The following is a 13,213-nucleotide window of genomic DNA, read 5'->3' on the forward strand; positions in this document are numbered from 1 at the left end:
CCTTTCCCCCCTCCCAATCTTCTGTCTCCCTCCCCAGGCACATCTTTTTAAACCAACTAGGAAGGCTGTTTTGTGATTCAGAAAATCTTAACTCCTAACATGGTCTTTAACACCCCTACCTACCCCTTTTCTTACATTGCTCTGATTCAGGCCTTACACACATTAATGATAGATAATGTTTGTGTCCATCCTCTCTATCTGTGTTCTCTTGCTGAGAATTCACTCATTTCTGTCTCCAAAGTTGCCAGGATTTTTCCAAAGGGCAACAACTGCTTTGCAGCTCATCCTCTGTGTCTGCAAGTGATCCCTGTAGGACTGGCACCTGCATCCTCCAGTGTCTGGCACACCATCAGGGCATGCCTGCTAATGACAGCAATTTTCAGTATGGGAAAGAAAGCTTAACTGGCAAGTTCCTTCATACTTAACGCTTACAAGAGTTATTAGATTTATTTACAGCTTTGAAAAAAAAAACTTACAAAACCCCCAAAATAACAATAACAAAAAAAAAAACAAACAAAACCACCCCAAAACCACCAAGAAACCCACCCCAAAAACTTCTCTACTATATTTATAATACAAATGTTACAGATATAAAACCAGCATCCATTGAGAAGTTCTGTGATTTCTCTCATAGTTTACATTGATCAGAATAAGAATTACTCAAGTTGAGCTGAAAAGCTTATTGATGGGATCTTCATGTATTTTACATACACTGAGCCACATGCCAACCAAAATTATTAGTGCACTTTTAAACCCTTCTGAAGTCAACTATTTGTTTAGTCCTGACAGTGCCAAGCCCCCTGTAATTCAAGCCCCTCCTGCCTCAGTTTCTCCTATGGCATCTTACCACTAATGTGGGTTTCCATTCTCACATCTTCACTTGTACAGGTTCCCAAGTCATCCACTTACCGTATTTTCTCTCCTTTGTCCAAAAGATATTAATATTTTCTTACACTAGGCTATGATACCAGGCAGTTTGTTTTAGCTAAGGAACTCAACTTGTGATACTCAACTGGTATTATGTTAAAAAAAGCAAAACCAAACAAACAAAGAAACCATGAGCTTTCAGGTGATAAGAGACCTGCCAGAGCTGGGTGACAACCTGAGATGTTGCCTTTCTAAGGGTCAGACTGCAACACAGAATGACTTACCTTTGTAACAGAGAGTGTAAAAACTCAACTCAGGGAACTAAAAATCCCACTTGCAGACAAGCATTACTACGCTGGTCCACAGCCCTACTGTGATGTGGTTAAACAGGCCACGAAATCTCACTGCAATTGTTCAGTTCAGTGTCTCCCTTCCCCCAAGCAGATGCAGAGCATGACTCCTCTGAGGTAGCAGATGAAGGACTGGCGCAGCCACCGTCATTCAGCACAGTCGAGGGAAAACAAGAGCCCAGTGTCAGAGCACTTGCCAACCTGTCGTGGGCGAAGTCACAAGACGAGCTCTCTATTGAATTCAGCAGAAGCAGAAGAAAGATGCCCGAGGGATCCTGAACCTACAGCTGGACAGTGATGAAAGGCCGATTCTGATGATGAGAAGCCTTGGCTGCACAGTGAGCCCTCAAAAGAGGACAGAATTTGAAAACCAGAATTTTCATTCATCCCCTCACACACACTCTCCCAAAAATCACCTGCTTTTACTGACTTACTCTCGGCTTATAGAAAATAAAACCTATTTTCTCCACCAACAGTCCCAGGAGTTACCGTAAACTCATAATGCCCCCTACTGACAACGAGAAGAAACAGCAGCCGACCCCTTCTGTCAATCCAGAGCAACACGGGGTTTCCGTCAAGTATTTTCCTTCCCATTTCCTTGTATTTATCAGCTGTTCTGACAGCCCAATGCAAGTCTTTTTTTGCTTCTACTTAGTATCTTTTCACCAGTTTTTATCTTCCAAGGGTTACTTCTTCCCACTTCTGAAATAGAGTGAAATTTCTTTTCAAGTTTTCTAAGTTCTTTCTAAACCAATTTGACCAAGAGCAACTAATCGCTCCCAGTTATTAGAATGGGAGAGATTATTTAAGCCTTCTGCAAGCACAGAATGTCTCTTCGCAAATTCATACATAACACATCTGGACAACGAGCTTAAAATTCAGAAATTTAATGACTAGTTGATGTTTCTCATACCCACAGGCTATGGGTATGAACACACCACAGGTTCTGGTGTGTGAAAGGTGTTTGTAAGAACTGGGCCAAATGATTATAACCCATTATGGGACCCTCGCACATTACTTATATCGAAATAACAGTAAAATAGGATTCATTTAGGAAGCAGATGTAATACTTTTAAGTTTTGCTGGATGGAGGTCAGTCATTCCATATTTCTTTATTCTGAGCAGGTCACCTCAGAGAATTGTCCATATTTGCACACGGCTGCGAGAATCAGACTGGAACAGAGCACTGTGGCAAGAAGAGTCACAGCACACACCATGGAACTATGTTGCCTGAGCCCCACTGGAACCTGCAGAATGGATTCCTCATGTGCCTAAAAAGAAAAATAAATGGATGACCACATTTAACAAGCTATATATTTTGACTGCAACTTGGACGATTATTAAATATATTTAATTAGCCCTTTCCTAAGGCTTCTTCTGGGACTCAAAATGAAAACTGTTTACAGCAAATGGAGCCCCAGCTGCTCCTGCAGTACAAAGCACAATAAATTTATCTGCTCAAAATCAATTTATGAGCATTTCACCGACCACCAAGAAGCCAATTTTCTCCAAGGTGAACAACTATTTGGTTTCTCTCTTTGATGTGTGATGTGTTGTTACAAAACCAAGAAATTTGTTATGAGCCAAATGAAGTCTTATTTCTGAATCTCTTCGCTACTGCAACCCTTTTGAGTATCAAAGGCAGTTGCTGACAACACTACAGATCCCACTTTCCTTGGTTTTGACCTAGAATAAAGAGACTATGTGTTTTCCTAGATACTGAGCCAATCAGGTAACAACCAATCAAATAGAAGTGACCTTTTTTTTTTAAGATGCTATTCCGTCCCGTCAATCTCTGCAGTTTTACTCCTCCTTTAGTTTGGGTATAAAGTAGTTTTCCATTTCACTACTCTTCTGAAGCACCTATGTTGTAAAGACTTTTCTTAGTTTGACCAGTGCCAATTATATCCTGGAATTCCAAGTTAACTATTAAGGAAAAAAAAAGGGGAGGATGTGCTCATCATAAAGACCAGAAAAGCAGAGTTATTACAAGTATGTCAGAAGGGCAGGATAACCTCCACTAAAAGCCAATCAGAAAGGAAGAAAGGAGCTTCCCTAAGAGGGAATTGCACAACTAGTCTTTTACTGATTAGTTCCTGTGCTATGGAAGTTGCTATTCACAAGGAAAAAGAAAAGGCAGCAATTGTTAGAAGCAAGAATTCCCACAGAAATAAGAACTCACAGACTTGTGTGTTACACTGTACCACTGACAGGGGCCAGCATTTTTGCCTGAGCAGGCAGCTTCCACTTCAGCAGGTTTCCAACACTCTGCTGGCAGGTGATCTGCAGAAGATGTTAATGCATCAGCAAGATCCATGTGGGATGAAGCAATACAGTCTGCAACGCTTTTCCAAATGAGGTATCTTTCCTCCACAACAGCTTGACAGAATCTAATCCCTGAAAGCCACTAGGTGAAAAAGCACTGACAGAAATGTGCTAACTAATCTGCACAGTCAGTGGTACTGGCCAGTCCTCCTCGTGTACTTTGCAACTCTTTCCAATACAGTAGTACCCAAGAAACAATTTCACCTGTGTGGTATCTTGGCCCTTCCATCCTTAACAAGACAAAGAATTCATCATTAGCCTGTAGACCCCTCAACTTCAGCCATACAGTTATTATTTCTCTTCCCCCAAAACAAAGTCATTCTTTAATTTCTTGTTGGCCTCGTGCTGGCACATGCACGAACTCTCCTCCAACACTTCAAATGCTTTCATATGAAAAATAAATATGTTTTATTTTTTATTATTTACTATTTACATAAGTAGTAAATGTGGCAGAAAAATAGGAAGACTTCATACCCTTTTTAATTGACCAGGCAGTCTTCCCTGCCCTTAAGTCTATCCCAGAAAATTATTGCTCAAATAATGCGCAAATGATGATAAAGTAGCTGAGAGTCATTAGCACGTTTGACTTGGCAGCAAGTAAGAATGATTTTGTGAAAGGAAATACAATTTGTAGCAAAAATCTAGGATTTCATTATCCATGTAATTTAAAATACTGTCAGTGGATATCAGGTTCTTGTTTCACAGGAGTCTGAGACTCCAACCATTCTAACCTTCAGGCACAGAGTTTTCTACATCCCTCCCTTACCATGCAGGGAATGCAGGAAGTGTTACAAACCATCAGAATACACTGATTACTCTAAATACCTGACAGTGAATATTAAGTAAGTCCTGCATGGGTTCAGCTGCCAAGAGAAACACTGAAAAAGCCATGCGAGCACCCAACTCTTCACAAGCCAAGGATTGTGACAAACAAATCAACTGCCAGTGCTGCCTGCTACAGCACAATGGTACAACAGCAGCAGCACAACACCAAGAAGTGCATTAACAATTAATCTGCCTTTGGTCAGGCAGCAGCAGCATTCAAAAGGGAAGAATGGGGGTCTTTATCAGGGCCGCTATCTTCCCTTCATGTTCACATGACTACTGAGAGCTCCATCTCCAGAAGACAAATACAGAACCAGATTCCAACCTCCATATTGCCCACTGTTACTCCTCTCTCCCCAGTAGAACAGGTAACAAGAATCTCACTGTCACAGCAGCAGACCAGTACTTCTGGGCTCTTCAGAATAACCAATGCTTCCTCACTGTCTTCTGCCGGCCGGTGGTACCGGCTGTGCACAGGCAAGGTAGCTGTAAAGCAGTGAGAACACCAAGGGTCAGGTTCCAGGTACAGCAGAACTAGAAGATCTGTGGCTAAGTACTCAGGAGCCTCCAAGTCAACAACATCAGGAATCAGAACTGCCTGCAAGTAAAGAAAGATACAGATCAGACTCCCCACAAAAGAGAGATGTGCTTAAACCACAACAGATAAAAAATAACATATGCACATGTTGTGCATGATTCTGGGATTTACGACGCCACTGTCTGCTGTAGTGACCTACTTGCAGCAACAGAAGGAAAAAGTATTTTCCTTACTCTGTTTTCTAACACTGGGCCTAATTTCATGGTCAGGAAGAAAATTCTGTCCTGTGCTGGTTTTGGCTGGGGTAGAGTTAATTTTCTTCATAATAGCTGTATGGGGCTACGTTTTGGATTTGTGCTGGAAACTGGTTGATAACACAGGGACATGTCATTACTGCTGAGCAGTGCCTACACAGAGTCAAGGCATTTTCTGCTCCTCACACCACCCCACCAGCGAGCAGGCTGGGGTGCGCAAGGAGTTGGGAGCGGACACAGCCAGGACAGCTGACCCCAACTGACCAGAGGGATATTCCATACAATATGGTGTCATGCTCAGCATATAAAACTGGGGAAGAAAGAAGAGGACTGACAGAGCGGTGGTGTTTGTATTCCCAAGTGGCGGTTACATGTCATGGAGGCCTGCTGTCCTGGAGATGGCTGAACACCTGCCTTTCCATGGGAAATACTGAATGCATTCTTTGTTTAGCTTTGCTTGTGTGTGTGCCTTTTGCTTTACCTGTTAAACTGTCTTTATCTCAACCCATGAGTTTTCTCACAACATAAAATACTCTTGAGCACCAGGTGATGCTGATCAAGCCAAGAGATACAATGAGATGTCATGAAGATGATACTGCATGGCACCTCCTTCCAGGAAAAGGAGTTCATGACCTTGGTTCAATGAGCCAGATGACCAGAGATTACAACTTCCTGAGCATCCTTATCTGAGCACCTCCAGATGTCTTAGCTTTGAGGTTGTTACCTTTGTTAAATTGTGCTGCTGTAGTGATGCCAGCTCATAGGGATCCACGTAGATTCCTGGTGGAAGATGAGTCCTAGCTGCCACTGTGCATCCTCCTGCATGCTCCCCCACTACACCAAGATCTACCTTCAAAAGCAGGTCCCTTAAAACAAGCAACAGAAGCAAAACATTTATACCCATGCTTCAAAAGATGACAACCCCTCTTTCCCCCCACAAGAAATATACTCTCGAATGTGCAGAAACGAGCTGCAACTCTCACTATGTGCAATCAATTCAGAAATGGATCCCTCTCGAGCCATGCTGTGCTTCTCTAGTTAGGATGAGGCAGTTCACCCTAACTCCACATCCATAACCAAAATGAAGTTTTGCTTCTTTGTTAACGCCTCAGTACTACCAGCAGCCTCCACAGTTCTCAGAAAAGCACCTCCTATTCCTCCTCCACTATAGCTTGCAATTGTCAGTTACTTGATCATGCTAATATATCCTAGTGCCTAACCATGCCTACACATCAACACCTCAGTGCACGGATACAACTATGCATGAATTAAGAGAAGCTTCTTCACAGGTAAAATTACCCTGCACATTATTCTGATGCAGCTTTCACACCTTACCTGTGAAACCCCTCTTTCAAAAGCTCCTGTGTGACAGTGGCACCCTCACAAACAGCCTGCACACCTAAGAGCACAGAATGAACAAGTAACAGCATAAGCACACATCATTATCACACGGACAGACAACTTTAACAAGCAAAATATAATACATGTGTACGTATAAATATAAACTATAAGCACACTATCTGCAAAATCTCTCACAGAGAGGGGTAACAGCAATTCACTGAGACCAACAACAGAAGTTTATTAGCTCACTGCTCGACGAGCCTCCACCACTTCTGCACTGGCCCGAGGCTGCCCGGCCGGCTCCCTCAGCCCCAGCACCAGCAGCAGCAGGAAGCGAAAGGAGCTTCCCATGCTCCCGCCTAACCCCCGACCCTCGGCAGGGACAACGGGGAGCTGCTGCCTCGCGCCCAAGCCAGCCCGGCTCTTACGGAGGGCGCAGAGGAACGCGGCCAGCCCGGCACTGAGCAGCGCCTCTCCCCACCACCGCAGGCAGCCAGCCATTGCGAGGCCCGCTCCACACGGCCTGACTCCCGTTCCGAGCGCCCACGGAGCCCGCCTGATTCCAGAGGACATACCTGCCCCTCGCTACGCGGCGACAGCGGGACTCACCGCTAAATTCTGCCCCGGCGCTTCAGTTCCGCCGCTGTTCTCACCTGTTGCGGGGATCTCCAGCGGTAGGGGCCAGCCGAGAGCTGCGGCATCCCGCAGGCGCTAAATCCGGCAGCCCAGAGGGGGCCTTCGCCGCCGGGGGCCATGGCAACCACAGCACGGAGACCGTGGATACGGGGCCCGCCCTGGCCGCCGCCTCTCGTCTCCTGCGCCGGCAGAAGGCCGCTGCTTCCGCGGAACGCTTTCCTGCCCGAGGTGAGGGGAAGGGGCGAGAGGCGGAAGGGCGAGCCCCATCTTTCCCCGCTTACCTCTTCTCCCTCAACGTTTAGGCTTCCACCCCGATGGATTATTCATCTGGCAGAAACAAGCGATAGAAAAGCGGGTTTTGAACTGCAAAAGTAGACCTCTGCAGCACAGAGGTTGGCAGGTCAAAAACACTCACCTGTTTGTGTTTCAGAGCTCCTGAAGCCAGTCTTTCACGCCTGGTAGCAGAGGTCTACTGCTTGCCTTACCTAGTGATATGAAACCTCTTTCTCCTCTTTTACGTGGATCCAAACAGCTTCTTATGTTTGTATTTCTTGTCTAAGGATTTCTTTCCCATTTCAGAGGTGGAGACTCACTCTAATGATCACCAGTGACCCTTCAAAAAGTTATTTCAGCTCAGTTTGAAGCATCATTTCTCATTTTCAGATGGTAAAAGTGGCTCTTGAGAGAATTCTGCTTTTCTGCCTGACTCAGAACTATTTAAAAGCAAAAGGTAGAAGCAGCTGCAGTAAATTTTCAGTATTGAGAATATTATTGGACAATTGAACTCTTTACTATATTTTTTTTTAACAAGGAAGAGTTTTTACCCCACTTTGCAGTAAACTTTTGAAGAAGAACACAATTTTTCTTGATGTGGAGACATACGTTATTTTTTTGGGGGGTAAAATTTCTTATTACTGCAGTCTGTAGGGCAGTTGGAGGAGATAACCTTCACATTTGGAATATTTTCACTTATTTAAAACCAGAAGAAAAATAACACATTTGGTGTTATTTGGTGCCCTACACTGGGTACGAAGGATCTGCAGCAGATTTAGATCCTTAAGTCTCCTCTAACATTTTATCTGACTCAAAGCGAGGATGAAGCCAAGAGCAGAGCTGACACCGAGTTGTTCTCAAGAGCATTTTGGGTACAGACAAATGCAATAATGCATAAAAAGAGAAGTTGCTGCTGCCAGTCAGATGAACATTCCCCTCTCCTCCTGCAAGACAGAATACTTCAGATAACCCTAAAAAGGATGATGATGGATTAACTTCCTAACCTTCTTCATGTCATAGCTAACTAACGCACTGATAGGTTCTCCCTTACCGTATGAAATAAGGAGTATGATATCCCCAGGTTTGTGACAGAGACACAAAAATGATACTTGAAACATATCAGTCAGTTTGTATCTTTTCACAGCAAATCCAAGTATGTATAATAGGATTTTGTCTTTGTTGCATCTCCTGCAATATTCAGGTTAGTTTTGTGGGAACTCTTTCAGTGGAGTTCCAGGACGTTTCAAATTTTTGTGTTACCCGCATTTTTTCTAAAGATATATTTTTCAAATAGGCTCAGATAACCTGACAGCAAAACGGTATTGTTATATCATTACTGAAAAGTCAGATTCTCTCTGACGTCACACATGGAGCTTCCATGTGAACTACAGGGCAATGCAAAGTTAAAAGCCTGGCGGTTAGAGCAGCAAAGGGTTTGGTAGGGTTTGGTAGGTAAGCAATTCCTGGCTTTCCAGAGCAATGGATATAACATGCAGTAAACACTGCTTGTGAAGAAACTGTAATATGTTGATTTACTATCTTATGACATTTTTCACTTTAAAAAAGGACTAAGTATTAAAAAAAAACCCAAACATACTTTAGTTAACATTTGACTGTGTAGTACTTAGCTGTTAGACTAAAAGGTAATCCCAGCCAAGCAGTGACAGAAGTCTTAACCAGCAGTTGGGAATCATTCTGCACCCTGCTACTGGGCTACAGAGCACGTAGAGACATGCTCAGCTTCCAGTGAAACTGGGGAAACTTACACCTTGGCTGCATGGTTTTCTGATTTTGTACCACTCTGATCTTGATAAAAATAACAGTACTAAGTCACACTTTCTGTCCCTTTTTTCTTTCCCCATTTTTCGGTGAGCTTGGACATTGCTGAAGACATCTCTCATAAAGCTGAGCACACTTCAGCCAGCAGGAAGAACTGGAATGACTTATGTTGCAAAGAAGTGTGGCGTCTGCTTTGAGCCTCCATCCATTATCTTGATCTACACAGAAGCCAGCAAGGATAAGACTCGCCAGCGGATCATGCCTGTCAGGAATTTCTCCATGTTCTCAGGTGTGGTGTGCTTACTTGTAGCATTCTCCCTTTCCCCTCCAGACACAGTGAGAGCAACAGGTAGTTGGTAATAGCATTTTTAGTAGCCACTGGGTAGCTTACCAGCATGCAGGGAGTGCAAAGAGGGGCTGTTTTGGGGTAACATTGTCTCCCCTGAGAAGCCCAGGGCTACGTCTTAACCTCGGTCGTGGCTCTGCTAAGTCTGGACATCTCACTCATGAGGGTTTGGGAGGATACCTGTAAGTCTTCATGATGGCTTTCTCTTTAGACTGCAGCATGGCTGCTGAGCAGCTGAAGAATAACTCTCGGCACAAGGCTTACCTGGAAGGAGTCTCACTGTGTCAGTTGCAGAAGCTGTACAGTTTGCTGAAGGGTCATTTGAGAGGAGAGAGCCTGGCTGAGAGCTTGGAAAAGTTTCGGCAGGAAAAGGCCATTGACCCAGAAGAGGATATGAACAAACTGGATGACAGGGAGCTAGACAAAAGGAAGAGGATCATGGATGAGCTCTTTGAAAAGAACAGGAAGAAGAAGGATGACCCAGATTTCATCTACGACATTGAGGTTGAGTTTCCAAAGGATGAGCAGCTGGAATCCTGTAGTTGGGACGTGGAGTCGGGTGAAGAAATCTGATTCTGGACAAAGATGTGCTGGATGGACAGCTCAGAGACAATTCTTGGAGTCCTAACAGAGAACGATGTCAGTGTACACAGTCACATTGTTTTCAGCTCATGCAGTTGATGCATGTGACATTGGCTGCGAAAAACCCAAAACCTGAGGAGCTACAGTAATTCCAGGTTTAAGTGAACTTTGTTTAAGAAGCCAGACCTGATGAAATGGAAATTGGACAGCTGAACTTACTGGATGGTTTTAATCTTTTCCTATGTATAAATGTCCAAAATAATTTTAAGTTATTAATCTTCCACTTGTTTATATTTCAGTCAGCTTTGGCTGAAAACCTCATCACAAGCTTGCCTTGCTGCCATTTCTATTCCGCATTGGCTGAAAATGAAGTGTTAAATATTTATGTCTTGAAAGCAGTGTTAAAGCTTTATTGTATAAGTATGGTATTTATTATTACTTGCTGGAATGTTAAGTGGGTATTAGTCTTTCTGGATAAGTCAACATTTCATTCAGAATATTACTCTCACATTTCCTGAGCAATGCTTAAATTTCCAGCTTACACAACTATAAATTGTTATATTTAAGAAATGGAAGGACAAACAGTGGTTGGCTGTTTTTTTGGGGGGGGGCGGGGTATTGTTTGTTTTGTTGGATTTTTTGTTTGTTTTGGTTTGAAGGTTTTGGGGTTTTTTGTTTTCTTTGTGGTTTCTTTGAGACAACCAGAACATTTCCTGCTCTGGAGATATGGGCTCAGAAAGCACTTCAGAGCAAAGAATGCTCACCTAAGACTTCTGCAGTCCCATGTCCCCGAGCTGCCATTGAAGGGAGAAGGGGAGGTGTGCAGGCACACATGTACCTCAGGTGACCACAGCAATCACAGTCACACAGGAGGTGGAAGGAAAAATGCCTCATGCAAAAGCTCCACTCTCACCTGAGGGGCTTGAAGATCAAAACCAGACCCTGAATTGCTCTTACAAATCAATGAGCCATTGCAACTTACGAAGCATAGAAACGAAGGTATTTTTTACACTAAAGAGGATTTCATCATGAGCCAGCTTTATTTTACCCACTACAACTTCCACAAACAATTGTTTCCCCAGATAGCATGTGTAGTCACCTGGATTACAGCAGGGAATAGAGGTGGCCATCACTGCTACAAGAGGATCTGTCCAAAAGAGATTGCCACAATGCTCAAAAAACATCATATAATGCTACTGCTTATGCAGTCAACATCAGTGCTCCCTCAACAACAGCAACCTGGTTCTGTTCCTTTATATGCAACCACAACAAATATTCACCAAGCTATAAGGTCTTCTATTTATTATTTACTTCACTTAAATGATAGGGCAGTCCCTTGCATCTCTGCTGAATCTATACGTTGATGCACTAAGAGGAGGACTATAAATAACTAAACAAATTTCAGGGGCTACTGAACCAGAAGCATAGGTATGACCACACTATTCCTAAACCCTTTGAACTTTGCACTTTGAACCACTTCTACTTGCCATCATCAGATTAGAAAATGATTGTTCTTAAGCCAGGCAAATGCTTACAAACAGAAAACCAAAACAATTAAAATACATTCTTCCCTTAAAGAAATCAGCATTATTTAGAACAGTCAGCTTTACCAAGCACACTGTATCTGTTGAGTGTGCACATCTCTGTCAAAAGACAATTATTCTTGAGAGAGATTGAACAATGATATACAGAAGTTTTAGTATTTACCAGCCTAAACGAGTAACAGCTCATGAATGTCCATGTTCCCCCTCCATCCTAAGAGACAGCTCTTTTGCAAGCCGTGTTCTGCTGTTTGCTTGGTTTCAATAGCCAGGTCAGACACTATGTAACTGAGCAGCGCCTGTCAAGCAGAAATCAGCTCTATCAGAGGACAGATTAACTCTATACGGGTGAGTTCACTCTTTCCATGACTCATCAAGCTGCTTGAGGGTCACAGGCTCCTGTCAAACAGATGTCCATATGGCCACAGTAGACACTAAAGCACAAAACGTAGCTGACACAAGGGGATTTGCAGAGAGGATCTTTGGGTGACAAGCGATAACCAGCCCTGGTGCTCTGCTTCATCACAATGAAACGGTGAAGCCAAATACAAAACAGGAGCAGCGTGAGGCTCCTGCATCCTGAAATAAACACTGCAAATTGGGTTTGGGCAGTTTTAAAAATATGCCCCTTCAATTTTTCTACTGCCAGGATCTCTCCATCACACACTTTTACCACTTTGCTTGAAGATTTGGTCAGATTTAAGCGAGGTTTGGTGCCACCAAATAGGACTTGGTTTGAAAAACAGTATTTTGTTTCTTGAAGTTTAAATATTATTCCTTGCCCTTCGTACTAAACTGCTTCTAAATTAAAATAAAGGAAAACTCAACAAGCCTGTCCCTACCACCTGCAGCACAGTGTTTGCAGTCAGCTCGAACAGGAAGAGAATACAGCTCCTCTGCTAAATCAATATTTAACTAACAGCCTGCTCCATACAGATATGTAAATATCCCACAACTGACATTAAAGAGCTCAGCTCCGTTATCAGGCCTGGACTTCATTAGAATACCACCTCAGATCATCTTCACAGATTTTTGATTAACAGGGCTACAAACTATGTATACATTGAAGTCAACCACATGGTCCTGGCTCACCTGGAAAGCCCAACATCTCCCTCCCACTGCAGTTTGTCGCTACAACCCAGAAGAGGCAGCATCAATGTATTGAGAGCCCTGTTCTCCACCATAAAGGCACTCTGGAGATGTTGGTATTTTGATTGAGAAATATTCCAAAAACCAGCCAAATTTCTAACAGTGAAACAAGGAGGCAGTGCATCATGGCTCTGCTCATCAGCCCCCTTCCCTCCCCAGGGCAGAGCAGTCTGGGAAGCTGCAGGAATCCCCCAATGGAAAGGAAGTAGAATTCTTGAGAGCCATTTTACTCCTCATCTCTGTTCCCAAATAAAACCAGAGATGTGACATTACACATCCCATCACAATCTTTTATCCTCTCTAATGCAAACCTAGACTTTCAAATACCTGTAGGGAAAACTTTATCTCACGGCAGACTGTTCCACAGGTTAGTTTTGCCTAACAAATGGTACTGTTAAGAAAAATTA

At 43.4% G+C, this 13,213-nt stretch overlaps 2 protein-coding genes across 7 annotated transcripts; one reads left to right on the forward strand and one right to left on the reverse strand.

Moving 5' to 3' along the window:
- Positions 1-389: 389 nt before the first annotated feature.
- On the reverse strand, positions 390-7,001 carry PIGX (phosphatidylinositol glycan anchor biosynthesis class X; the record flags this gene model as incomplete). 3 transcript variants are annotated; one of them, XM_080623889.1, is made up of 7 exons in its annotated part: positions 390-1,504; positions 2,288-2,488; positions 3,400-3,500; positions 4,752-4,965; positions 5,884-6,025; positions 6,495-6,558; positions 6,929-7,001. In XM_080623889.1, the coding sequence occupies 6 exons, from the start codon at positions 6,999-7,001 to the stop codon at positions 2,330-2,332; spliced, it is 753 nt and encodes a 250-aa protein (XP_080480015.1). In that variant the 3' UTR covers positions 390-1,504; positions 2,288-2,329. The 3 variants fall into 3 exon arrangements, with proteins under 3 accessions (XP_080480015.1, XP_080480014.1, XP_080480013.1); XM_080623888.1 differs by having other exon boundaries at positions 390-1,919; XM_080623887.1 differs by having other exon boundaries at positions 390-2,488.
- Positions 7,002-7,253: 252 nt separating this feature from the next.
- CEP19 (centrosomal protein 19) lies at positions 7,254-11,078 on the forward strand. 4 transcript variants are annotated; one of them, XM_080623917.1, is made up of 4 exons: positions 7,286-7,364; positions 7,800-7,866; positions 9,283-9,477; positions 9,746-11,078. In XM_080623917.1, exons 2-4 carry the CDS (start codon positions 7,800-7,802, stop codon positions 10,105-10,107), a joined length of 624 nt encoding a protein of 207 aa, XP_080480043.1. In that variant the 5' UTR covers positions 7,286-7,364; the 3' UTR covers positions 10,108-11,078. The 4 variants fall into 4 exon arrangements, with proteins under 4 accessions (XP_080480045.1, XP_080480044.1, XP_080480043.1 ...); XM_080623919.1 differs by lacking the exon at positions 7,800-7,866 and having other exon boundaries at positions 7,254-7,364; XM_080623918.1 differs by having other exon boundaries at positions 7,262-8,562.
- Positions 11,079-13,213: the final 2,135 nt, after the last annotated feature.

The sequence above is a fragment of the Psittacula echo genome (genome assembly GCF_963264785.1).
Source record: "Psittacula echo genome assembly, chromosome: 7".
In the NCBI taxonomy this organism is placed as follows: Eukaryota; Metazoa; Chordata; class Aves; order Psittaciformes; family Psittacidae; genus Psittacula; species Psittacula echo.